Raw genomic sequence first — 26,504 nt, 5'->3', positions numbered from 1 at the left:
TAGACTGCACTGGCCTTCTTGGCTGGGGATGCTGCCACTCTGCACATGGCAGCTTTGGGAAGTTGGTCATTTTATGGACCTACATATCATGGACATTCAGATATAACCATCTAAACAGGTGCTGGCTGATTTCTTCTCTCATTCACCCAGCGAGCATTTATAAAACATCTATTTTGTGTCAGGCGTTAGGCCAGACCCTGAGCACATAAAGATAGGGAAGACCAACCCCTGCCCTTGAGTACACTCTAGTAGGAGGGACGGTTAAGTTTTGCAGCATAGCAGGGGAAGAGGTGGCATAGGTGAGCCACAGAACCTAGAGCCCCTAGTTGTCTTGGAGAATTGGCCAAAGGGCAAAGAGGAGGCTGGCCGTTCCTGATGGCAGAGCAGCAGTGGAGATGCAGAGGGCCTGGGAGGGCCTGGGAGGGCCTGGAGAGTTGAGAAGTGGAGGCCTGCTGTAATGGGGAAGCGGCAGGATGAGGTTCGCCTGGGGCCAAGTTTTGGAGGGCCGGGTATGCCACGGGGAGTTTAGCCTTTATCCTGTAAGTCTACTGGCACCCAGGACATCTGTTTAATCAATTACTGTGTGGAGCTAGAAAACCAAAGTGCTCATTATAAGCATAGTGTGTTGGATGTCAGTTTAAATAACAGTTTTTGTGCACCCATTAGTGCCAGGGAGGATGCTAGCCACCCAAAATATGAAGATGGAACATGTTGATGTTGAAATTGCCTATCAGGTCTTGGGTAAACAAGGAGACTTATGGGTGCAAGTCATCTATGAGCACAGGGAATTGGCCAATAAATCAGCAGTAAGGCAAGGCAGAGGGGGAAGGATAGGAAGCCTGACCTTAGAAGAAGGAAAAACTATTTAGAAACGGTGTGGGGGATTTAGAGAATGGATTGTGACGTGGGAAAGCTGGCATCCGTCTCCTAATTCTCACTGGAAGCAGTGACATGGGGGGGGGGGGGGGGCAGGAGAGGTCAGATTTCAGTTGTGACAGAATTTAGATGCAAGCTGTTTGGGTTGAGATGTTTGAAACTTATCTTGAGGGTAATATGGGGGACAACGGAAGAGTTTCAAACAGGGAAATCTGTCAGATTTGCGTTTTAAACTCTCACATCACTGTGGAGATTAGGATGGGGTAAGCCTGAGATCAGTTAGGAGGCTGCTGCAGTAATCCATGTGAGGGATGGGGGTAATGAAAATACTGGCAAAGGAGGTGAAGATAAGTAGACCGATCTGGGGGAGATTTAGGAGGTGTAATTGGCAGAACCTGGCAACAGTTCAGATAAGGAGGGCAAGGGAGAGGGATATACATCAAAACTCTTGTGTGACCAGGAGAGGGGTAACCCAATCACTGATAGTGGACAATGCAGGAGGAGGAGCAGGTGTGAGGGTTTGATGGACGAGTGTGTAAAACATACCAATGGAGACGTCCACTAGTCATTTAGATGCAGGGATCTGGACCTCAGGAGGGAGGCCCCGGCTGAGTGAGATATGGATCTGGGAGTCATAAAGCCTGCAGATGTGACTTGAAGTGATGGGAGTAAAGGACATAACCCAGGAAATTACACAGCATGAGAAGAAAACGGAGAACAGGGAAAGGACTTGCAAAGGAGTCTGAAGAGGATCCAAGAGAGAGAGGGGTCAGGAAAGGAGTTCTGAGAAGAGAGTCATCCACAATCTATCAGAGGTCAAGAAGATGGGACTGCAAACTAGCCACCGAATTTGACAAGAAGAGATTATTGGTGACATTTTGGAGCACAGGGGTGAGAATTAGTGCTTTTGATTAAATGGAGAATCTGGATTGTAATTATACACAAATCTGAGTTCAGTTTTCATTCCCACCCCTTTTTTAGCTGTGAGGCCTTCAACAAATAAGCAAACCTTTTAAATATATATATATATATTTTATTGATTTCAGAGGGGAAGGGAGAGGGAGAGAGAGAGAAACATCAATGATGAGAGAGAGTCACTCATTGGTCTGCTGCCCCCTGCACATGCCACACTGGGGATCAAGCCTGCAATCCAGGCATATGCCCTGACCGGAATCAAACCATGATCTCTTGGTTCATAGGTCAACACTCAACCACTGAGCCATGCCAGCCAGGCAATAAGCAAACCTTTTTAAACATGAAAATTGTGAATAATAATAGGTCCTCCTTGAGATTTTAGAGGATTAAACAAATAGTGTTTATAATGTACTAGAGGCCCAGTGCACAACATTCGTGCACTTGAGGCGGGCATCCCTCAGCCTGGCCTGTGCCCGCTCCCAGTCATCAGTCAGACATCCTAATGCTGCTGCGGAGACTGGAGAGGCTCCCGCCAGCGCCACTGCGCTCACCAGCCCTGAGCCCAGCTCTGGCTGAGCAGCACTCCCCTTGTGGGAGCGCACAGACCACCAGGGGGCAGCTCCTGCATTGAGCATCTGCCCCTTGCTGGTTAGTGTGAGTCAGAGCAACCATTCGTTCCACTGTTCAGTCGATTTGCGTATTAGCCTTTTATTCTATAGGATATTATGGTATGTAATTAGTTCTTAATGAACACTCAAAAAAATGTTAGTTTCTTCTCCTTGCCATCATCCTCTCCTCCCTTCACCATGATATTTCACCTTTTATCTTGGTAGTCAAGAAGAATCTTTGATACAGAATTTATCCCAGCAACCAACTCTTGAAATTGGCATATTTTTCTCTTTTCCCCACAATTCTTCTTTTAAATTATTTTTGAAATTGTATTTAATGGATATTTTCTTCAATTCTTGTCAAATCTTACTTTGAAGAACATTTGAGATCAAAATAAATAAGGGGCTAGACACTCTTGCTTGAACATGACTGCCAGCTTTTATCTCCCCTACCTCTCAAAACCTCACTGACTAACACTCAAGAAATACAAAAATATATTAAGTCCCAAAAGTTCAGAGAAGGCAGCAAGGCAACAGCATATGTAAGTTCAACAAATATCTGGAAGGTAGAAGGCAGGTGGGGGAATGTTACCTGGTTTGAAGCACCCTAAGAAATTACATACTGCCCTAGCTGATTTGGCTCAGTGGATAGAGCGTCAGCCTGTGGACTGAAGGGTCCCAGGTTTGATTCCCAGTCAAGGGCACCAGTTGCAGGTTTGATCCCCCACCTTGGTTGGGGCATGTGTGTGAGGCAACCAATCAATGTATCTCTCTCACATGGATGTTTCGGTCTCTCCCCCTTCCTTCCACTCTCTCTAAAAATCAATGGAAAAATATCCTCAGATAGGATTAACAAAACAAAACAAAACAAAAAAAAGAAGAAGAAATTACAAATTAAGTGTCTGCAAGGGGAGATTACCAACAAGAAGCAAGTCAGTTCACCAAGTTTAACCTCCAAGAGGCTTAATGTTTGGAAGCACAAGTTACCATAGAAGGTCAGAAGTGAGGTATGGAGCTAAACATGGAGACTGGCTGAAGTCTGTAGGGAGAGCATTTTGCCCCCACCTCAGAGCTCCTCTCTCAATACCCAAACTACTACTCTAAACTCCCTTGCTGCATAAGGAGAAAGGAAAATGAACTCTGGAGGCCTCCATACTCAGGGACCTCAGGCATAACTTTTTAATATGTTTTTAATTATGTGTGTGTGTGTGTGTGTGTGTGTGTGTGTGTGTGATTTTGTTATTATTGTTAAACCTCACCTGAGGATATTTTTCCATTGATTTTTTAGGGAGAGTGGAAGAGAGAGAGAAAGACAAAAACATCGATGTGAGAGAAACACACTGATTGATTCGTTGCCTCCTGCAAGCACCCTAACCAGGGCCCAGGCCAGGGAGGAGCCTGCAACCAAGGTACGTGCCCTTGATGGAATCAAATCCAGGACCCTTTGGTCTGCAGGCCGACGTTCTATCCACTGAGCAAAACTGAGTAGAGCTAAATATATTTTTATTGATTTCAGAGAGGAAGGGAGAAAAAGAGAGAGATAGAAACATCAATGACGAGAGAAAATCATAGATGGGCTGCCTCCCACACACACCCCCACTGGGGATTGAGCCCACAACCCAGGCATGTGCCCTGACCAGGAATCAAACCATGAACTCCTGCCCTAACCAGTTTGGCTCAGTGGATAGAGCATCGGCCTGCGGACTCAAGGGTCCCGGGTTCGATTCTGGTCGGGGGCATGTACCTTGATTGCGGGCGCATCCCCAGTGGGGAGTGTGCAGGAGGCAGCTGATCGATGTTTCTCTCTCATCAATGTTTCTGGTTCTCTATCCCTCTCCCTTCCTCTCTGTAAAAAATCAATAAAATATATTAAGAAAAAAACAAAAAACCGTGACCACCTGATTCATAGGTCAAGACTCAACCACTGAGCCACACCAGTCAGGCTAATATGTTTTTTTCTTAATTGATTTTGAGAGAGAGAGAGGAAGGGAGAGGGGGAGAGAGAGAAAGAGAAACGTCAATTGGCCACCTCCTGCATGCCCCCATACTGGGAATTGAGCCTGCAACCTGGGCATGTGCCCTGACTGGGATCAAACCAGTGACCTCTTGATGCATGGGATGCTCAACCAACTGAGCCACACTGGCTGAGTCCTCAGGCATAATTTTAAGGTCAGGGATATAGGATGAAAAACAGTATGGAGAGAGGTCTATACACTGCACTGTGGCTGCCCCACAAGCCCTCCCCACCCAACCCCCAGGATGCCAGTAGCCAGGCATTTATCAAGGCCACTTTCCCTCCCTGGGAAAATAGAAAAGTCTCTGGAGGCCCTGAGGACGCCAGAAGGAAAAAAAAAACCTCCACTGACTGACATTTTTTAGTTCCTCAGTGAAGACTAATTTTGCCTAATAAAGAAATTTCTAAAAATTGAAGGTCACAGCACCTGATTAAAAGAGCCCACCAAGGGCCTAGCATAATAAATGAAAAGACCTGCACCAAGACCTATCATCATACAATTTCAGAAGAGGTTTTAAAAGCATCAAAAGTGAAAAAACAGCCCTATCCGGTTTGGCTCAATGGATAGAGCGTCAGCCTGCGGACTGAAGGGTCCTGGGTTCGATTCTGGTCAAGAGCACATGCCGGGGTTGTGGATTCAATCCCCAATGGGAAGTGTACAGGAGGCAGCTGATCAATGATTCTCTCTCATCATTGAAGTTTCAATCTCTCTCTCCCTCTCCCTTCCTCTCTCTAAAATCAATAAAAATATATTTTAAAAAAAGAAATGCCATAATTTAAAAAAAAAAAAACAGTGTGAAAAAACAATCCAGAGACATAGGCACAGGAATCAGAATGAAGCCAGACTTCTCAACAGCAATACTGGGGAGGTTAAGTCCCAGGGAAGCTTATTTCACATATATATTTCATATATATACTAGAGGCCTGGTGCACAGATTCGTGCACTGGTGGGGTCCCTCGGCCTGACCTGTGGGGATTGGCCAAAACCAGCTCTCTGACATCCCACAAGGGGTCCCAGATTGCAAGAGGGCACAGGCCAGGCTGAGGGACCCCACCGGTGCACAATCGGGGCCAGGGAGGGACCGCAGGAGGGCTCCAGGGTGTGTCCAGCCCATCTCGCCCAGTCCCAATCCATCGGACTCCAGCAGCAAGCTAATCTACCGGTCAGAGCATCTACCCCCTGGTGGTAAGTGCTCATCATAGCTACTGGTTGAACAGTCGGACACTTAGCATAGAAGGCTTTTATTATATAGGAGATTATATATATATATATATTGATTTCAGAGAGGAAGGGAGAGGGAGAGAGAGAGAGAAACATCACTGATGAGAAAGAATCATTGATCAACTGCCTCCTGCACGCCCCCCAACTCGGGATCCAGCCGAAACCCCGGCATGTGCCCTGACCGAGAATCAAACTGTGACCTCCTGGTTCATAGGTCAATGCTCAAACACTGAGCCATGCCAGCTGGGCCCAGGGAAACTTATTTCTAAAGTGGAATTATATACCCAACCAAACTAACATGAGGCCAAAAATATTTTCAGACTTCTAAGGACACACAGAAAAAAAATATTTTTCATTTCTTAGGAAGCTACTAGAGAACGTGCTTCAACAAAAAGAGAGTGTAAACCAAGAAGGAAGATGAGATGAATCCAGGAAATAGGGCGATCAACAGAGAAGACTGACAAAGGGAAATCCCAGGGCACTGGTGCACCAGGCTTAGTAAGCAATGGGTCCAAATGAGCAAAAGACAATGGGCAGAGTCTCCAGGGAAAAGATGGAACCGATCATTTAGGACTGAATATTTAGAAGAAAAATTGTTACATGTTTGGAACATTTGGAAGAAAATAGCTCTGGGTTCATGGAAAATTAAGCAATTGGAAAAAGAAATTAACTCCAGGTGAAACCAATTTATAAAAGACAGAAAATCTAATAGGTTACAGCTTGAATGCACAGTGTTTATTTGGCCAATAATGTAAACATTAACTATTGATTTAACTATAAATTGTGGGAAACTATAGTATTGTGAGGACAAGGGAGTAAAAATAGGGGTTAGCGTGGTGCAAGAGCTAATTCCTCAACTGCCAGAATATACATAATCTATAATATTGACAAATCCAATAATAGTAATGTACTAGTTTGCTAGGCTCCCATAACAAAGTACCACCACAGACTGGCTTAAACAGCAGAAACTTATCTCTGTTCTGGAGGCTCTGATCGAGGTGTTGGAGGTCAAGTGTTACAGGGTTGTTTTCTTCTGTGGCCTCTCTCCTTGGCTTGTAGATGGCTGACTTCTGTTGTCTTCCCACGATCTTCCCTCTGTGTGTCTGCCCTAATCTATATATATATAAGCATAACATGCAAAGTGTCCCCTCGGGAGTTCAACCGACTGGGAGTTCGATCGCTCGCTATGATGTGCACTGACCACCAGGGGGCAGCACGGAACAAAGGAAGGTCCCAGCCAGTGGCCAGCAGCTGCTAGGGACCCTACCCATGCACGAATTTCGTGCACTGGGCCTCTAGTATTTCATAAGGACACAAGTTATATTGGATTAGGATCCGCCCTAATGACCTCATTTTAACTTAATTACCCCTTTAAAGACCCCTGTCTCCAAACACAGTCACATTCTGAGGCACTGAATGTTAGGGGACGAGGGGGACACAACTCAGCCCATACCAAGTAGTATAAACTCATTGTTTGGGATTATAGAAGTAAACAGAAGAAATAGCCAACAGAGTTGAAAGTGGCCACCTCTGGAGTGAGACTGGAGAATAGCAAGGAATAAGGCAGGTACTATTGATGTTTTACTATCAATAGTGGGGAGCTGGGCCTTGAACCCGGTCTGATGTCAAATCTGATGTTCTTCACTCTTACCACAAGATCTGGAGTTCCTCACGGGCCCTGGCTGTGCCATCTTCATCTCTGCATCTCCCACAGCACCTTGCACGGTGCCAATGTGATGGGCCAGCGGTTCTCAACCTGTGGGTCGCGACCCCTTTGAGGATCGAACGACCCTTTCACAGGGGTCGCCTAGGACCATCCTGCATATCAGATATTTACATTACGATTCATAACAGTAGCAACATTACAGTTATGAAGTAGCAACGAAAATAATTTTATGGTCGGGTGACAACAGGAGGAACTGTATTTAAAGGGCCAGAAGGTTGAGAACCACTGTGATGGGCCGTCACTACATAGTCACTGACTTAGAGCTATATCACTGTGATCTTCCATGCTGCCATTTGTTTGTTTTCTGTCTTAAAAAAGAAGACGGGGAAGACTGAGATTCAAGGGAACCTTGAGTGGCCGTGAGATCCCGCTGAAAGTTTCCTGCCCCTGGTGTCCTAGAATTGCTGGGTGCATCTGCAATAGCACTTTGAGTTTTGATTCTAGAATGGGTCCATCCACGGCAGGCAGGGACACCAGGTGCTTTCCTGCCTGATTAAGCTAATGGTGATGTTTCAACCCCTCCTCCCTGGGGTCCAGAACAGCCACTCACCCCATTTCCTTGAGGCCAGTTGGCTGTTGAAGATGGCCATGGGCTCTGAGAGTTATTCTCGGACGTAGCGCTGTAATATTCACAGTGATTGATGCATGATCCCATGAAGGGTTTTGGTCATTTTTGTGTTTAGGTTGACCCACAGCTGTTCATCTGGCTGTCGAGGCTGACAGGGTCCGTGGTTGTCTCTGTCCTGGAGGCTACGTGACGCCCTTCCTGGGAGCCCGTAGCCAGTGTCCTCTGGGGAGGAGCGGAGGTTGGTGTGTATGTCGGTCTGTCTCAGCGTGCTCCAGGTTATTGCTTCCTAATAAAATCCTGATAGCTGGGCCCCATCAATATCTCAAATACATGTGAGGAAACGTTAATTTAGAATCAATTTTAGGATGTTTCAGACTGTAAAGTCCTTTTAACTAGATCTCTGGCAAAGATGTAGAAGCACTTTATGGGACTGTAAATTTCATGTTGAACCGTCTTCGTGAAATACCCATCTCCCCTACACACAAGCTGTTCTCTCCATATCAATCATGGCCACTGCAAGTAATGTTTCACAAATATTCTGTAAATCACAGAAAACCCCATGATAATGTGAAATATGACTTTCACTTGTCTATTAGACAAAAGAATCACACATGCCTCTCTCCCATCAGCACTAACATTTGTTATGGATAATAACACTTTCAATCACAACTATTTTTGGAAAACGGGTTTATTTTAAACCTTCCCTCCCCCCACTGAAAACACTCTCCCAAGGACACAGGCTCCTACAAACCACAGCCCATTAATCCAACTATGGAATGGGAACTTTTTCTTCCCACTAACTTTTTTTTTTAAGTTGTTTTTTAAAACTGGCTGGACGGCTCAGTTGGTTGGAAAGGTTGCAGGTTCGATCCCCACTTGGGGCATTTACAGGGGGGCAATCGATAGATGTTTCTCTCTCACATCAACGTTTCTCTCTCTCTCTCCCTTTCTCTCTCTCTAAAATCAATAAACACAGCCCAGCCGGAGTGGCTGGGTTGGAACATCGTCCCGTGCACCAAAAGGTGGCGGGTTTGATCCCTGGTTGGGGCACCTTTGGAAGACAATCAATCGATGTTTCTCTTCCTTCCTCTCTCTAAGCATATCCTCAGGTGAGGATTTAAAAAATAAAATAAATAAAAACATATCCTCAAGTGAGGATTCTTTTAAAGTTTTTTTTAAGAGAATTAGTATAAAAGCCCAAGGTACAAGGTTACAGAGTATTTAAGAGGGGGACAGGCCTCTAAAGTCCCTAAATCTCTGACCCTGTGTGAAGTGACAGGTAAGACAGGCCCAGGTTTTTATCAGGCACCTTCATCTCAACTGGAGCCTGTGGTCCTTTTAGTTGCTGGCATCCGCAAAGATGCCAAAGAGCTAAAATTTTAGTCCTTCGATTTGAGGCTGGCATTTACCTTGATATTTGTAATTCGTTACAACACAGCTTCCCTGTTCGAGCAGCAGGTGACCAGTCGTAGAGGTGTATTTTGAATCTCACTGTATCCATGCGGGTGACAGGCTCACCTGTTTCCAGTTGGTTGCCTGAAGAGCGAAGCCCCTGAGTAACCTGCAGGACTCGCCTGGTTCTGAACACTGTGGTAACCTGTCTGTTTTCCTTCCCTCTGTAGCCAACCTCAGGCCTGATTGACCATGACGTCTATAAAGGAGCAGGCAGCAATCAGCCGGCTCTTGAGCTTTTTACAGGATTGGGACAATGCTGGGAAAGCCGCAAGGAGTCACATCCTTGACAATTTCATTGAAAACAACCAAGGCAAGACTGCCTCTGAGCTGGAGCAGGAGTTTTCCCAGGGAGCCAGCTTGTTCCTGGTACGCTTGACCACCTGGCTTAGACTCACGTATCCTTTGCTGAACAGGAGAGAGAGAAAAAACAAACAAACAAAATAGGCCATCTTCAAAAGAAAAGAGGAGGCACGATTATTGAGGGAGCTCTTTTCTCCATTCTAAGATTTTAGAACCGGACATCTGGTGGTCAAATATCATCCAAGAATCAAGAACTCTCTCAATTTCTTGTCTTTCCAACCTATAAATATATCCGCATCTCACTCCTGACCTCTTCCGTGCCCGTCAGAGTTAGTCCGTATTCCTTCCGTCTAGCACTAATCCTCTATTAGTATTGCACTTGAATCCCCTCCTATCTCCTTAGGGACTTTATTCTTTCTCTGCTATGGTTTCCACCTTTGCCTCATCACCAAATTTATTCTGATTTTTATTGATTTCAGAGAGGAAGGGAGAGGGAGAGAGAGATAGAAACATCAATGATGAGAGAGAATCACTGATCAGCTGCCTCCTGCATGCCCCCTACTGGGGACTGAGCCCACATCCCACGCATGTGCCCATGACCAGAATTGAATCCAGGACCCTTCAGTCTGCAGGCTGATGCTCTAACCCCTGAGCCAAACCAGCTAGGGCTCAAACCCCTTTTTTAACCTTGAACTTCCAGAATATATGAGTGAAACTAAGGATTTGTATATTACAATGACAAAACTATTAGTTGTCATTTATTGAGTCTTTTTCTAGGCACTAAGTTACGTACTGTACAAATATTATCGCATTTGAACCTAACACCAAGCCTATTAAGTGATTGGTATTATCCCATTTTATAGATAAGAAAGATGAACCTTTAAAAGGTTGAGTAATTTACTGGTAAGTGGCAGAGATAAGGTTTGACAGGTCTGTCTGCCCAAAGCCCACATGCCATCCACCCCGTGGACAGTGCAGAGCCTCAGTTCCACCTCTAACACTAAACAAGGAGATAATCTAGCCCCACTCCGTCCACCTGCCTACAGGCAGGGAGACCTGACTGTAAGGACTCAGACTCTGAGTGCGACTGCCTAGGTCAGTGATGGCGAACCTATGACATGCGTGTCAGAGATGACACGCGAACTCATTTTTTTGGTTGACTTTTCTTTTTTTTTTTTTTAATATATTTTTTTGATTTTTTACAGAGAGTAAGGGAGAGGGATAGAGAGTCAGAAACATCGATGAGAGAGAAACATCTATCAGCTGCCTCCTGCACACCTCCCACTGGGGATGTGCCCGCAACCAAGGTACATGCCCTTGACTGGAATCGAACCTGGGACCCCTCAGTCTGCAGGCCGATGCTCTATCCACTGAGCCAAGCCGGTCAGGGCTTGGTTGACTTTTCTTTGTTAAATGGCATTTAAATATATAAAATAAATATCAAAAATATAAGTCTTTGTTTTACTATGGTTGCAAATATCAAAAAATTTCTATCTGTGACACGGCACCAGAGTTAAGTTAGGGTTTTTCAAAATGCTGACACGCTGAGCTCAAAAGGTTCGCCATCACTGGCCTAGGTTCATATCCTGGTGCCATCAGTTAGCATTGGGACCTTGGGCCTGTCATTAGCCTGTCTGAGATTGTTTGCTCATGAAGTGAATGGAAATACCACCTGGCCAGCGTGGCTCAGTGGTTGAGCGTCGTCCTATGAACCAGGAGGTCACGGTTCAATTCCCGGTCAGGGAACATGCCTGGGTTGCGGGCTCCATCCCCAGTGTGGGGCCATGCAGGAGGCAGCTGATCAATGATTCTCATCGTTGATGTTTCTATGTCTCCCTCTCCCTCTCCCTCTCTGAAATCAATAAAAATATATTTTTAAAAAAGAAAGAAAGAAAGAAATACTAATAGCACCCACTGCAGGGTGCGGTGAGCATTCAATGAGACAATGCAAGCAGTGTCATTAGCACAGTGCCTGGCACATAACAAATGCTTGGCATTTGTTAGCTACCACTGGTATTGTGACAGACTTCTGGAACTAATTGCTGAAATAATGGACCAAGAATGCCTGTGAGTGGCTGTGAACATAGGACTTGCCTGGGACAGAGGAAACAGGAGGTGATGAAAGTTGGTCAGCCTAGCTGGTAACTGAAGAAAAGAGGGGAAATGCACTGAGGCGGGAATGGGGACTGGGGTTCGGGGGAGCAGGGGGCAGACAAGGTAGGAATGGAGGGACTACCATGTCAGCTGATAGGCAGGCCCCCAGCTATAGCGGCAACAGGCAAGACCAAACACTGTTTCTGAAGTAAAGAGCCTTTCCTAATGAGCCAATCTGTCTCTACGTCTATTGGCATCCTGGGAACCAGGGTGCGGCAGAGATAATTTGCCTCACGCACCCTCCCCCCCAACAAAGCACCATTACCTCCAACCCGTGACATTAGCCTTTATCAGTCTTGGAAGCTCTCAGTTATCCTCCATGAGCTGCAATAATTTCAGCTAATTTCTTAAGTGTTCTAAGAGCCTGTGATGTGTGATGAGCCTAGTAATTGTTGACTGGTTCCTTTTCTGTTGTGGTTTGATTTCATACCTTGTATCCAAGCTGATGCGTGCTCTGGGTGCTTTATTACAATGAAGCTTTTTGCAAAGGCTCACATTAAAAATAACATTAAATGCCGAGGTTGTTTTAAATCAGAGTTTAATTTTTCCGCTATCTCCTGTTGTTCTTATTAGGACGACATGCAATTCTTCATAAAGATAGTGACCTCCAGGGTAAAGCTTTGAGCAAGTACAAAATTGGGAATTAATGATGAAGCTGATTGTTTTTAGAGAAGTCTAAAAATGAGGCGCAAAGTAATGAACCATGCTGAGACCCAAGGGTGCAATGGTGGTGGCAGAGAGAGGCTTTCTCCAGGCAGCCTTTGTTCCTCAGAGCCTCCGTGCTCTCTAGAGAGCCTGTCGGAGCCACGGTGGCTGAACTGTCCCAGGAGAGCTTCCTGGAGAACCATGAACATGCCTGCCAGCACCCCCGCTCCCTACCCCACATGTGTCGCCCCTTCTTCAACCTAGTGGCCCTTCTCAGGTAAAAGGTCATCCTAGGTCATTGATGGTGCCAGTGATCAGACACAAGGTCCGGTTTCTGTGTGGAAAACCACCCTGAAATTCACTCTTTAACTTGTCATTCAGCTATATGACCGGCTCAAGCTTAGAGAAGGTTTTAAGGTCCATTGGCATCTTCTTAACATCTGTAAACAGGTAAGTTCTGTTCTGGAGAGATTCTGGGTTCTCAGTTGCATATCGGGCTCATGGTGTCCTTGGCATCCGCACCACATGGGACCAGGGCTTCTAGTTGTCTGTGGGTACCTAGTAGCCCCCAGGATGGACCCAGGGGTAGTGCCAGCTGTGCTCCTGTTCTAGTTGCTCCTCCATCCCATGTTCTCCATTGACCCTTTACTAGTCAGCATCTCCTTGGTCATGAAATACAGAAAATCAACTCATACTGGACCAGGGAGAATGGGAATTTATTAACTTACTTACCTGAAAAGCCCAGAGGCCTAACTAGATCCAGGGGTTCAAAACATGTCGTTGGTACTGTTCGCCTCTGAATTCATAGGCCTTGTTGTGCTGTGATCCTCAGAAGCTCCAGACATGCATCTTTGTAGCTCAACCACACACCAAAAAGAAAGTGTATCTTTCCCACGGGTTCCCAAGAAAGTCTCAGGTTTTGAACCTCAGTGGACCACCTCAGGGCACACATCTGGCCCCAAACCAATGGCTACAGTCAGAAGGATGACATACCCTGTCACCTGCTTACCCTACCAAAACCACATGGCTTATGAGGGGTAGAGGGATGATTCCCCAAGGGGCAGTTGAGCTGCTATTACAAGAAAAAGAACAGATGCTAGAAAACCAAACACAAGAAATATTCATTGTATTGAACTTGCTAAATGCAAAAGGAAGAATTTCCCAACTATTGTGTCACTTTACCCATGAGCGTTTCCTGGATAGGAGGGCAACATATGTGAAGAAAGGACCTTAGAAAGGTTAGGGCCAAGGAGATTGACAAGTGTCTTATTTCTACTCTTCTGTCCCTCTGGACAGTAACCGGTACCTTATAGAATTTCTTGAGGTTGGAGGCGCCCTAACACTCCTGGAAACACTGGGGATGGAGAAGATCAAAGAGGAGGACAAGAAGGAATCCATCAAGCTACTTCAGGTTATTGCAAATTCTGGCAGGAAGTACAAGGAGCTCATTTGCGAAAGCTATGGTGGGTACTGCGTATGGCAAGGACGAACTCCCATGTCTGCCTCGGGGCCTGGGTGAAGCGGGGGCAGGCCCAGCACCCCCGCAGGAAAGCTGCCGCAGAACCGGCTGCACCGCAAGCACTTTGTCCAGGGGACTCCGTTAGCTCCCACGCAGATCGCCACCCCCAGACCCAGATTTATGATTTTCCTGATTCATCATCTGCTCAACTCTTTCTGCTGTGGTTTTGGAAACACTTTTTCCATTTTAAATATATCCTTTTACATGCATCTATTCAACAAAGATTTACTGAGCCATTGCCTAAAATCCTTAGTGAAACCGAGTTATGAATAACTCTAGAAATAAAATTGAAATAAAATCATTGAATATGAGTGCTAGGTATATGCTAAGGTGCTGGGAACACGAAGATGAATAAAATACAGTCCCTGCCAAAGAGCTTACAGTGTGGTGAGAACGGTATATAATCCGGGATTTTCAGTATGATCCATCAAGTGCTCTGACTAAGGCGAGTAAAGGAGATCCCATCCCCTAAGCATCCCTTTGTCAAAGCACTTCCTTCATTGCACTTTGTTGTTGTTGTTGTTGTTGTTAAACCTCACCTGAGGATATTTTTCCATTGATTTTTTTTTTTTTAGGGAGAATGTAAGAGAGAGGGAAAGACAGAGAAAAACATTGATGTGCACATCGATTGGTTGCCTCCTGCACGAGGCCTGACCAGGGCCTGGGCCGGGGAGGAGCCTGCAACCAAGGAATCGAACCCGGAATCCTTTGGTCCACAAGCCTACGCTCTATCCACTGAGCCAAACCAGCTAGGGTCCCCGTTGCACTTTAATCATAGTTCTCTGTGTGTCCCCCATGGCCTCTCTGAGCCTCAGAATATTTATCCATAAAATGGAACTAATACCTCCCTCTCAATATCGTTTCTAGGATTAAATGACATAGTATTTGTGATAATATTTTGACAATTGCTGAGCACTAAGCATATGTTAGTTATCACATAGCCATCAAAATGCATGTTTTTTATTTGTGCATTTTGCAGAGCCATTTTAAATTTAGAACACTTTGATAAGCTGAGATGCCTATACTGAAACCAGCCACATAGCCAGAGGTGAACAAGACAATGATGCAACATGAGGCTAAGCCTCAACTTTGCTCTGATTGAACGGGCTTGATTAAATACATCTTAATCCTATTACCTCAGGTTGTGTAATCTTTTTTAAAATAGAATTTATTGGGGTACAGGTTTCAAGTGTACAAGTCTATAAAACACCATCTGCACACTGCATCGTGTGCCCCTCGCCCCAAGCAAAGTCTCTTTCCCTCCCCATTTTCCCCACCATTGCCCACCTCCAGCTACCCTCCACCCCCCTTTCCCTCTGGCTGTCACCACACTGTTGTCTATGTCTATGTGTTATACATATGTTTTTTTGCTTAATCCCTTCACCTTCTTTCATCCAATGTTATGTAATCTTGAGTGAGGATTGTTTTCACAAACCCCTTCCAATTTAGCATTTCCTCTCCTTTTTGCTCAGGTGTACGATCGATAGCAGAATTTTTGGCAAAGTCTAAGTCAGAAGAGACCCAGGAGGAAGTGCAGGTTCTGCTGGATTCTTTGCTCCACGGTAATCCCAAGTACCAGAATCAAGTGTACAAAGGTCTGATAACGTTACTGCCCTCTGTGTCCCCGAAAGCTCAGCAGCTGGCCCTGCAGACGCTCCGGTGTGCTCAGGTGAGCCCAGGCTGCATGCTCCTGCGGTTCTGACTCACACGCAGTGACCTTACAATCACCTTCCACAGTCGCACTCCACGCAGGCATGAGAAACGGAGCTCAGCCTCCCACGGCACCTGTGCTGTTCAATCAGCGTTACTGCTAGAAGGCCAAGGCCGGGCAGAGAGTTCACGTCTCCCGTCAGGGTGATTTGTCCTGTTTACTTAAGGATCAGAAAGATGTTGGCAGACTTAAAAGTGTTTGAGACAAGCCACAAGGATGATGAAAGGACTGTAGAAAAGATTAAAGGAGTCAGTTTGATAGGGAAGGATTCTCGGTGCATTTGTAGATAGTGTGTAAGTGAAGAGGCCAGATCTCGGTGCTTGGGGAAACTCCTTTATTTCTTGGCCTCTGCCTTCCTCTCAGACAGTGCCCTGGAATTGGGGCATGGTCAGATTTGGGGCATGGTGACCACGGGAAGACACCCTGCCTCGTAGGAGGGAATTGGAGACTCAAAGAATAGTTTTGAGATGAGCCGTCAAAAGCTCTCAAAACAGCTCTAGGATGGGCTGGAGGCAGGGAAACAATTAAGGGGTCAAAGAGATGGTAAGGCCTGAACTGTGGCCGTGGGGATACAGGTGACCAGGTTGGACAGGCATTTTGGAGGCAGAATGCATGGGACTTGGGGCAGTAAAAGGAAAGGAGTCAAAGATGACACCCAGCTTTGGACTTAGACAGCAGGGGGAGTTGTGTGCCACCGAGCGAGTGGGGAAACCTATTTCATTTGAAAAGAGTTAAGTTTTGACTCAATAAATGTGATGAACTTTGGTGGCTCCATCTGAGGAGCAGGCCAAGCTGGTTACAGAAGACATAGATAGGTCACTTGTTTAAAAGATACTTAATCCGGAGCCTCCCTCCCATACAATCTGACAGCTCTCAGGCGGCCTTTAAAAATATTTTTTATTGATTTTTTACAGAGAGGAAGGGAGAGGAATAGAGAGTTAGAAACATTGGATGAGAGAGAAACATCCATCAGCTGCCTCCTGCACACCCCCCACTGGGGATGTGCCGCAACTAAAGTACACGCCCTTGACTGGACTCGAACCCAGGACCCTTCAGTCCGCAGGCCGACACTCTATCCACTGAACCAAACCAGTTAGGGCTCTCAGGCGGCCTTTAATAAAACTTTTTCTTAGTAAACTCCCCAAGTAATTCTGATTCCTAGCTCAATTGAGGAATCCCTGTTCAGAATCTAGAAGAGACGCCCATTGGACAGTAGAAAATAAAAGGCTGAAGCTGCAGAGGGATACTCAAGGTGAGGAGAGCAGTTTGAATTCATGAGCAGAGAAGTGATAACAAACCATGAAAGTAAATAAGATCACCAGGTAAAATGTAAAAAGTAAGAAGAGAGCCCTGGCTGGTGTGGCTCGGTTGGTTGGAACATCATCCAGTACACGGAGAGGTTGTGGATTCCATTCCCAGTCAGGGCACGGGCCTGTACGGGAAGGCAACCGACTGATGTTTCTCTCTCACATTGATGTTTCTCTTCCTCTCTCTCTCTCTCTCTCTCTCTCTCTCTCTCTCCTCTCTCTCTTCCATTATTAAGTGCCTCCTACATACTAGGCACTGTGTTAGGAGCCCACATAGACTATCTCTTTTTGTCTTCATAATAGCTGATGGAGGCAGGTAGTATTATCCCCATTTTAAAATATGTTTTTATTGATTTTAGAGAGGAAGGGAAAGAGATAGAGAGATAGAAACACTAATGAGGGAGAAACATTGGTCAGCTGCCTCCTACACGCCCCCTACTGGAGATCAAGCCTGCAACCTGGGCATGTGTCCTGACCAGGAATCAAACCAGTGAACTCTTGGTTCCTGGGTCAGTGCTCAACCACTGAGCCACACCGGCCGGGCTGTTATCCCCATTTTAAAGATGATGGAACTGAGCCTAGGAGGGTGCTTCTTACTTATTCAAGGCCACACACTAAGTGATAGGTATTTTTTTTAAGAATATTTCTTTTTTTAAATATATTTTTATTGATTTCAGAGAGGAAGGGAGAGGGAGAGAGAGATGGAAACATCAATGATGAGAGAGAATCATTGATCAGCTGCCACCTGCATGCCCCCCACCTGGGGATCAAGCCCGCACCCCGGGCAAGTGCCCTTGATCGGAATCAAACCCGGGACCCTTCAGTCTACAGGCTGACATTCTATCCACTGAGCCAAACCATAAGTGGGCATTTAAATCCAACTCCCTTGAACTGCAGAGTCCTTATTCTTTCGACATCTTCTTTGCCTCTTTGAAAAAAGAACAACCCTGGCTGGGTAGCTCAGTTGTTGAGAGCATCATCATGATATGCCAAGGCTGTTAGTTCCATCCCCAGTTAGGCCACATACAAGGATCAACCAATGAATACATAAATAAGTGGAACAACAAGTCAATGTCTCTCTTTCTCTCTCTCTCAAATTAAAAAAAAGAAAGAAAGAAAGAATGATGAAAGCCATGAAAGGAAAACAAGAAAAAACAGGACTGCCGAAACCGGCTTGGCTCAGTGGATAGAGCGTCGGCCTGCGGACTGAAGGGTCCCAGGTTCGATTCCGGTCAAGGGCATGTACCTGGGTTGCGGGCACATCCCCAGTGGGAGATGTGCAGGAGGCAGCTGGTCGATGTTTCTCTCTCATCGATGTTTCTAACTCTCTATCTCTCTCCCTTCCTCTCTGTAAAAAATCAACAAAAATATATTTAAAAAAAAAAAAAGAAAGAAAAAACAGGACTGTAATAATCAAGGAGAAAGAGCTTCATTCACTAAGGAAGATATGATCCAATGGGTTGAATACAACAGAGAGATTAAGTACGGGGAGAACCAAAAAAGGGTCCCAGCAGGAAAAGTGTTGGTGAGTTAGGGCACTGTCCTATGGCAGGAAAAATTAAATTGCAGTAGCCTGTCAGAGGAGGCTTTCCTTGGGAAGCTCGGGAGTAAAGGGAAAAGAGCAAGAGAGGACAGAGGGGAAGGACAGGAGTCTCAATCTGGGTGAGCTTGAGGGTGTTCAGTGCTAGAGGGCAGGAACCAGTAAAGGTTGAAGACGTAGAAAAGAGGGGTTCCCTAATTGGGTGAGGTTCCTCGGGGAAAGAAGATTTAGGATCTTCGCACTCTCCCTGGCGTGTGCCCGCCCTCCCCGCAGCCCAGGTAGCCAGCTTGCTCCTGCATCCCTAGCAGGTGGCCAGCCAGCCTCGACTGAACGCCTCCCGAGCTGGAGGGTTCAGTGGCAACCTCGGCAGATTCTCAGTCCATTCTTGGCTGCCCAGCCCTGCCCTCCTCTCCAGGGCCAAAGCCCAGTGACTGCCCACTGCCCTCACCCTCCCCATTCAGCCAGGCTGCCTAGCTATTTGGAAGGCTGCTTTTCATTCCTCCCCGATGGACAAGATGTAAAGAGTAGCCGCCTTGTCCTTTTTGTCTTGCCAGTCGATCATCGGAGCCACACACCCCAGCATCGTGGACTGCGTGCTGAACGTGCTGCGCACGATGCACCTGGAAGTCCAGTATGAAGGTAGGGGAGGCGGCAGGTCAGCCTCACGTCACAGAAGGTGGCAGTGAGAGCGGGGCACATTCGCTCTTAAAAGTTCTCTCCTATTCACAAGAGCCTAGTCGAGTGTTCTGGAGAGCCTTGGCCGATAGAAGATGTTGATTCAGGATTGATGGGCAAGTCATTCAGAAAATGACAGTCACCTTCTGTACTTCGAATCAGCCACTTGGTGCTTTCACAGCTGTTTAGAATTTGCCGGGGTCCGGAGCTGGCTCTGGTTCCCAGTCTTAGGTGGTGCTTCCCCTCTAAACAGAAATCACCCTGCGCACTGTCCTTCTTCTGGGAAACGACGCTAGATAATGGTAGTCTTAGTCAGTCTTCATTTCTTGAGTACCCCTGTGTGCCCGCCACCTTCCATGAGTCATTTAATTGAACTCTCAAAATAACCACAAGAATGCAGGGCCAAGCACGTATTAGGTGTCTGAATATTCAGATGGGTGAATGGTGGGGGCAGGTATGTTTACGTTTTTCAGGCTGAAGCACTGAAGCACAGAGAGATTATGTTCTCCGAGGTTAGCCAGCTAACCAGATTCAAACCAGATCTGTCTGACTCCAAAGCATGTGCTTTTAACGGTAGCACATGGCAGGTGTCTGCAGGATGTTACTCCCTTCCCTGTTCCTATAGCGATTCAGAGGAGGGAGATTCTGTTTTCAACAGGAGGGTTCAAGAGAAAGTGGTGTTTGAGGTGAGTCTTTGAGCACAGGAAGGATTTAGGAAAGTAGACAGAAGCAGAGGAGGGCATTCCAGAAAAGGGAATGGTACACATGAAGGCCTCGACATGGGGAAAAGCAGGCGTATGTGGGGGGTAACAGGTAGACCATTTGGTGGAGGTGTGGTAGAGGTCTTGGTCTAGTCTAGGAAGACCTAGGAAGGTAGGCTGGGACCAGATTACAGAGCACCCTGAGTCCCAGGTGGAGCAGTGGGCACTCCCTCCAGTAGGCAGCATGGAGCCATTGGAAAGTGGACCATGAACAGGTGGACGGCAAGGGAAAGCACTGTGTCAGGAAGAAGGCCTGGGTGTGGTCGGCCAGGTGGCCAGAGCCACAGGGAGGCTTGAGGCTGGAGGCCAGTTGGGAAGCCTTTCAGATTGTCCGTACAACAAAATGGGAACGTACTGATCTAGCTGAATACCGGGCCCCAGAAAGAGAGAGAATGGACAAGACAGAACTGCCTGGGTGTGGAGAACGAGGTGGCATAAGCAAGGGGGCATGGGCAGGGCTGAGGAGGCCAGGACAGCGAGGTAAGTTCTGGGCATCGTGCATATCGGGACTCCTGTGTCCAGAATGACAGGCTGAGCCCCAGGTCATAGACGTCTGGGAGGGGCAGAGGAGCAGGCAGGTTCTCAGGTTCAGGCGTGCAAGTGAGAGTCAAAGGTCAACAAAGGTCTGAAGGCTTACGTTCAATATCAATCATTTTTTGGAGGCGATGTGGAAAGAATGTCAGGTGTGTTTTTCCTTCAGCGGCACTGTCAGTTTTGTACTTGTTTGACCCCTGCAGGTATGTGTGGGTACGTGGGCCTTGTGTGTTGAGAAATAATGCTGTGTTGAAATTGATTTCCAGCTGGAGCATTCTCCTAGCTGGGCAGCAGTTGCCACTTGAGGGGGTGGAGTGGTAGAGGCACCTAAGTGAAGGTCAGAAGGTTGTCGCTGGCATTGGACAAGGGAGTGACCAGGCAGCTTAATGTTGGGAAGCTTAATCAAACAACCCCGAGGAGCCAAAACCGGTTTGGCTCAGTGGATAGAGCGTCAGCCTGCGGACTGAAGGGTCCCAGGTTCGATTCCGGTCAAGGGCATGTACCTGGGTTGTGGGCACATCCCCAGTAGGAGATGTGCAGGAGGCAGCTGATCGATGTTTCTCTCTCATTGATGTTTCTAACTCTGTATCTCTCTCCCTTGCTCTCTGTAAAAAATCAATAAAATATATTTAAAAAAAAAAAACAACCCCGAGGAGACCGAAGTGGGTAACGGCGAGACCTCCCTTCCCCAGCCCACTTCCCCATGGCAGTGTGACCACTCCCACTCAGCCACCACTTCAGCTTAAGCATTTCTGCTCTGAGGTCTTCCCCAACCTGCCTTCCGCCCCTGCCCAAATACAGCCCTCCTTCCTTAGTACCACCCTCAGCCCTCCTCCCTCTAGAACCCCCCTCCATCGGTGCAGTTATCTCCAGAATGGTAACTGCCCTTGACATAGCCTGCACAATGCCAGTGCACCTGTCATCCTTTTTGTCCTCATGTCCTCCCCGTCGTCCCCAGCATACGTTAGGTCTTCCGTCCACTTTTGTTGAAGGAATGAGGGCAGGAGGTGGGAGTGCTGCGCATGCACACCTTTAGTGACCTCTTGCCTATGTGCCTTTCGCTCCCAGACCTGTGAGCAACCTCAGGCAGGGGCTGGCCTGACTCATCTCCTTTTCCAGTCCGGGGCCTGGGACATATGGGTACTCAGTAGAAGTTTGTTGAATACATTTATGAAAAGTGGCTTAGCTTCATGTATGCTGATGAAGCCCTCCTGAGTTGGAACTGGCTCGGCTTCTTCCCATATCGGGCCCAGGTTAGAGTCCCTCTGCATTTATCTCATGACAAGGACCGCTGTGGCAGGCAGAGCGTGAAGCTTTATCACTGCCTTTTTTATTTGGTGTGTGCGCATGTGGGCACAGTGAAACTCTGTACCTCAAAATAATTTCAGAAATGCCCAACTCATAGCACGTGCCCAAGAAATGTCTGCTGAATAAATGAATTATTCTTTTTCACCAGGCCCTTCAAAATAGTCTTCCTGTCACTCGGAATATAGAGAATGCAGATGGAATGACTGTCCACTAGAGGGAGCAATTTCGCACGGTCGAAGCCGTGGAGGTTGAGGAGAGAATACTGTATTCCGCCTCTCACACTCCTCCAAAGGCAGGGCAGGGGAGCTCCGACAGGTCTGAGCTGTGGTTCTAACAGTGGTGAGCGGAGAGGGCCAGACATGACTCTCTCTTGAGTTTGAAGACGCCAAATTGCCAGACCCAGGCGAAGCTTCCCTTTACCCGAGGGTGATGGCAACAGTCAGCACAGAGAAGCCTGTGACCTGAGAGGAGCAGGTGGCATAGCTGAATGGACTGACCGTAAAGGGCAGGGTTAGTTAGTGTGTTTGTTTGTTTGCACTCAGAGACACTATTTATCTCATCAAAGTCGGGCAGGACGATCTGTTGAGAGGTCAGTGGTCAGCGTCGAGCATGAATCCGCACACACTTCCACAGTGAGCTGCAGGCGATGGCCTGGCGAGTCTCGCGATTCGGGGCATTTCCCCGGCTGAGCTCACAGAGCCTCCAGAACCAGCCTCCAGACTGTCTTTATCTGCTAGCTTGTTTTTTAAAAACAAATATTGATTGAACATGTGTGCTATGCCAAGTACTATGCCAAGTACTTGAGTTCTGAGTTTTCTTTGTACTGAGGAGAAAAATTAATGGTTTGGGAGGAGAGAAGGGAGGATGTGCCCTCTGCCTCCCACGCTGTGTGTGCGAGGAAGTGGGGCTGACATCCTTCCCCTGGGAAGGCCACAGGGAAAGCAGGATTCTCAGGCAGAATCTGTGAAAACAGGGCCAGGAGAGGCTGAGGGGGCCTGGTGACTCCTTCCAGAGCCGTGTGTGTCAGCGGTGGAGGAGCCAGACCACGGCCGCACCTCCTTCTCTGTTGAGAACCCCACCTTCCCGCCTCCAAACCTGCCAGCCTGCCTGACCCGCATTCTCTGCTCTTTCCCATGACATGGCAGTGTCCCTGTTCCATCACCTCTCCTTCTGCTTGGTCTCTCAGACTTCTCTCCGCAGTCCCCACTCCCGTTCCTTCTGGAGCACCATCTCCACTGACATGCAGATGTGCTCTGTATCTCCCGTTTTACCGAGTCTCCTTGGTAATCTGTGAATTAAAAGAGACTTCAAAGACATGTCCTCCAAAAAAGGTAAAATTCAATCAGTGTTTGAGGATGCACACCCCTCCTGGACCCCAAGTTCCCAGCTACTCATCTTCCGGTGTTCTTCCTGCTCGATCTCTGACTTCTGACCCATTGGTCAATAGCACCTCACTCTCTTCTCTTGGCTTCTGTGATACCACTTCCAGACCTCCTCCAGCCTGCTGGTTTTGCCATTTTTGCTAGTTTCTCCTTTTTCTCTACCAGACTGTTGGGTCAGCGTACTTCAGCTGGGTTTCCTAAAATTACCTTTCCCTCACACCTGTCCCAGTGTCCCTGGAGGAGGGTGGTTAGGGAGCTCTGTGTTACAGGTTCTGAAACACCCTGCCCTTTCAGATTCTTTAAAAAGCCTGGAGGAGCCCTGGCCAGTGTTCTCAGTGGTTAGAGTCTCGGCCTATGCACTGAAGGGTTGCAGGTTCGATTCCTGGTCAAGGGCACGTACCTGGGTTGCAAGTTTGATCCCTAGCCCCAGTCAGGGCACATTCGGGGGGCAACCAATCACTGTTTCTCACGTCGATGTCTCTCTCTCTCTCTCTCTCCCTCTCTCCCCCTTCCTTCTGCTCTCTCTAAAAATCAATGGGTGATTCTCTCTCATCATTCATGTCTCTATCTCTCTCTTCTCCCTTCCTCTCTGAAATCAGTGCAAATATATTTTTTTAAATCAATGGGGAAAATATCCTCAGGTGAGGAATAACAAAACAAAAAATTTTTTAATTAAAAAAAAAGAGTGGAGAAGGAAACCTGTGCACCAGGCAGTGGCTTTCTCATCCCCATGGCAAGAGATTCTGACTGTCCATTGTTGTCTGACCTTCGCTTTGAAGGAGAAATAACCAGGGAGAGGGGACTGACGTCTTCATCCACTGATTCCGGAGGAGTTTTTTGTTTTCAGGTACTTTGAAGATTTTAGAATTTCTTTCAATGATGAGCCCACTTAACCTAAGCGAGCCAAAATTTAAGGGAGGACTTCTCCAAAGTGGGCCTGCCTGGAATTCATCTCCATTTATAATTGCAGTGAAGTGACAAATGGCAGTTTCCTCCCAGGGAGGCTTGCTCTTCCAGGAATTCGTGGCACGCAGGGACTTAATCATGACAAGTACCCGCTCACCGCCTCCCTCCCTAGAGAAGAGACACTTCAAAGTCATAAAGTTTTTTGGAAGAACAAATTAATGAATTCTGTTGGGGAGTTGAAATAATATACATATGTATGTAAATATATTAGTATGTGTTACAAATAGTTATCTTAGGAACGTAAAAATTACTATTTGATTTCATCAGAAGCAGACCAATCATTATAAAATTAATTCGCCAAATGTATGTTTACCAAAAATCAATTGGCCAAATGAGCAATTTGCTGAATGTCCAATTCACCAATTTACTGAAAAAATCATATTTCCTTTAAACATTTGTAAAGTTTATAGCAGTTCCTATTGGTTGTATTGGTAGGGCCTAAGCCAAAACTTCCGATTTCTCAGGGATTTCAAACTCTCTCTGCCCCTCAGTACCCGCTTTCTGTCCTTTATTAGCCCCCTTCTGTAGCCCTCTGTCTCCCTTTCTCTGCCCCACCCTCCCCAGCCCCTCTTCTCAAGGATGGGCAGTCTAGGCGGAGTAGTATAATGACCTCCAGCAAGTTCAGCTACCAGGTTCCCCTCCCTGCCCCGACTCCCTGGCCCTGCAGCTGCACAGGGCTTGGGCAGAGGCAAATGAAGATTCCTTAAAAACCTGCTATGAAGACAAAATGAAAGCCATTATATTCAGACTTTGCAGAAATGTACAAAAGCTGTCAAATCAGTCATCTATATTTGCTATCTATTGCTATATAACAAATTACTCCAAAACTTAGTGGCCAAAAAAATAAACATTTATTATCTCACATACTTTTTGTGGGTCAGGAATCTGGGAGCAGCTTAACCGAGCGGTTCTGGCTCAGGGTGTCTCATGAGGTTGCAGTCAAGTGCTCAGCTGGGGCTGCGATCACCCGGAGGCATCCAGTGTGGCTCGCTCATACGCCTGCCCAGTTAGTGCTAGCTGTTGCCCGGAAGCCTTGGTTCTTCACCACGTGGACCTCTCTACGGGGCTACTTGAGTGTCCTCACAACATGGCAGCTGGCTTCTCCCAGAGCAAGTGGTCCCAGAAGGAGCAGAGGAAGGAAGCCCCAGGGCTGTTTATAATCTAATCTCAGAAGTTGCACCTGTCACTACTGTTTTCCTCTGGTCACTAGACGCCAGTCACTAAGTCCAGCCCACACTCAAGGGGAAGAGAATTGAGCTCCAGCTCTTGAAAGAAAACATGCTAAAAACTTTGTAAAGCATATTTATTTATTTTTATTTTTTAAAAAATATTTTAATATGTTTTTATTGATTTCAGAGAGAGGAAGGGAGAGGAAGAAATAGAAACATCCATGATGACAGAGAATCATGGATGGGCTGCCTCCTGCACACCCCCTACTGGGGATCAAGTCCGAAACCCTAACATATGCTCTGACTGGGAATTGAACCATGACTTCCTGGTTCATGGGTCGAAGCTCAATCACTGAGCCACACCAGCCAGGCTTTTAAAATATATTTTTATTGATTTCATAGAGGAAGAGAGAGGGAGAGAGAGATAGAAACATCAATGATGAGAGAGAGAGCTCCTGCATGCCCCACACTGGGGATCGAGCCCACAAACCCAGGCATGTACCCTGAACCAGCAATCGAACCATGACCTCCTGGTCATAGGTCGATGCTCAACCACTGAGTCATGCTGGCCAGGCAGGAGTATATTTTAAAATGAATATACCATCTGATAAAAACTGCTGAAAAAATCTGCTGAATATTTTCAAAGGCTATATTATTTCCCTAAAATTACATGAGAATTCTACCACTGAGCCACCAATGCTACAGCATCCCCAAAATTACATGAGCACTTCAACTGCAACACTTTACTGATTTGAGAGAGAGGAAGGAGAGAGAGAGAAACATCCTACAACCTTGGCTTATCGGGTTGACACTATAATCAGCTAAGCTACCCAGCCAGGGCCTCAACTACACTTTATTTAGCATTTATAAGTTTCACTAGAGGCCCGGTGCATGGAAATTCATGCACTGGAGGGGGGGTGTCCCTCAGCCCAGCCTGCCCCCTCTCATAGTCCGGGAGTGGGAGGCGACTTGGCGATCAGGGGAAGGTGATGCCCCATTACACCTCTGCTGCTGCCACTGCCAGCAGCGCAAGCTCGGCCGGCCCTGGTTACCTGTGCCTCAGACGGCCCTGGGCTGCTGGGCAGCTGCCATCTGAGGCTTGCCTGCGCCTCAGGCGGCCCTGGGCTGCAGGGGGCTGAGGGGACTGGG

At 47.0% G+C, this 26,504-nt stretch overlaps 1 protein-coding gene across 3 annotated transcripts in view; it reads left to right on the top strand.

The window, feature by feature from the left end:
• The window catches only part of ARMH1 (armadillo like helical domain containing 1), a 37,358-nt gene that overhangs the window by 4,655 nt on the left and 6,199 nt on the right, over positions 1-26,504 (top strand). For all 3 annotated transcript variants that reach the window (XM_070404900.1, XM_070404898.1, XM_070404899.1), the window contains exons 2-6: positions 9,552-9,779; positions 12,865-12,933; positions 13,780-13,946; positions 15,475-15,671; positions 19,115-19,199. In XM_070404900.1, the coding sequence (XP_070261001.1) occupies positions 9,574-9,779; positions 12,865-12,933; positions 13,780-13,946; positions 15,475-15,671; positions 19,115-19,199 (724 nt within the window). In that variant the 5' untranslated portion in view covers positions 9,552-9,573. The remainder of the gene's footprint in view (positions 1-9,551; positions 9,780-12,864; positions 12,934-13,779; positions 13,947-15,474; positions 15,672-19,114; positions 19,200-26,504) is intronic.

The sequence above is a fragment of the Myotis yumanensis genome, unplaced genomic scaffold, assembly GCF_028538775.1.
Source record: "Myotis yumanensis isolate MYYU_CA2020_CCGP unplaced genomic scaffold, mMyoYum1.0.hap1 SCAF_2, whole genome shotgun sequence".
In the NCBI taxonomy this organism is placed as follows: domain Eukaryota; kingdom Metazoa; phylum Chordata; class Mammalia; order Chiroptera; family Vespertilionidae; genus Myotis; species Myotis yumanensis.
This window is presented reverse-complemented; position numbering and strand designations above follow the sequence as displayed.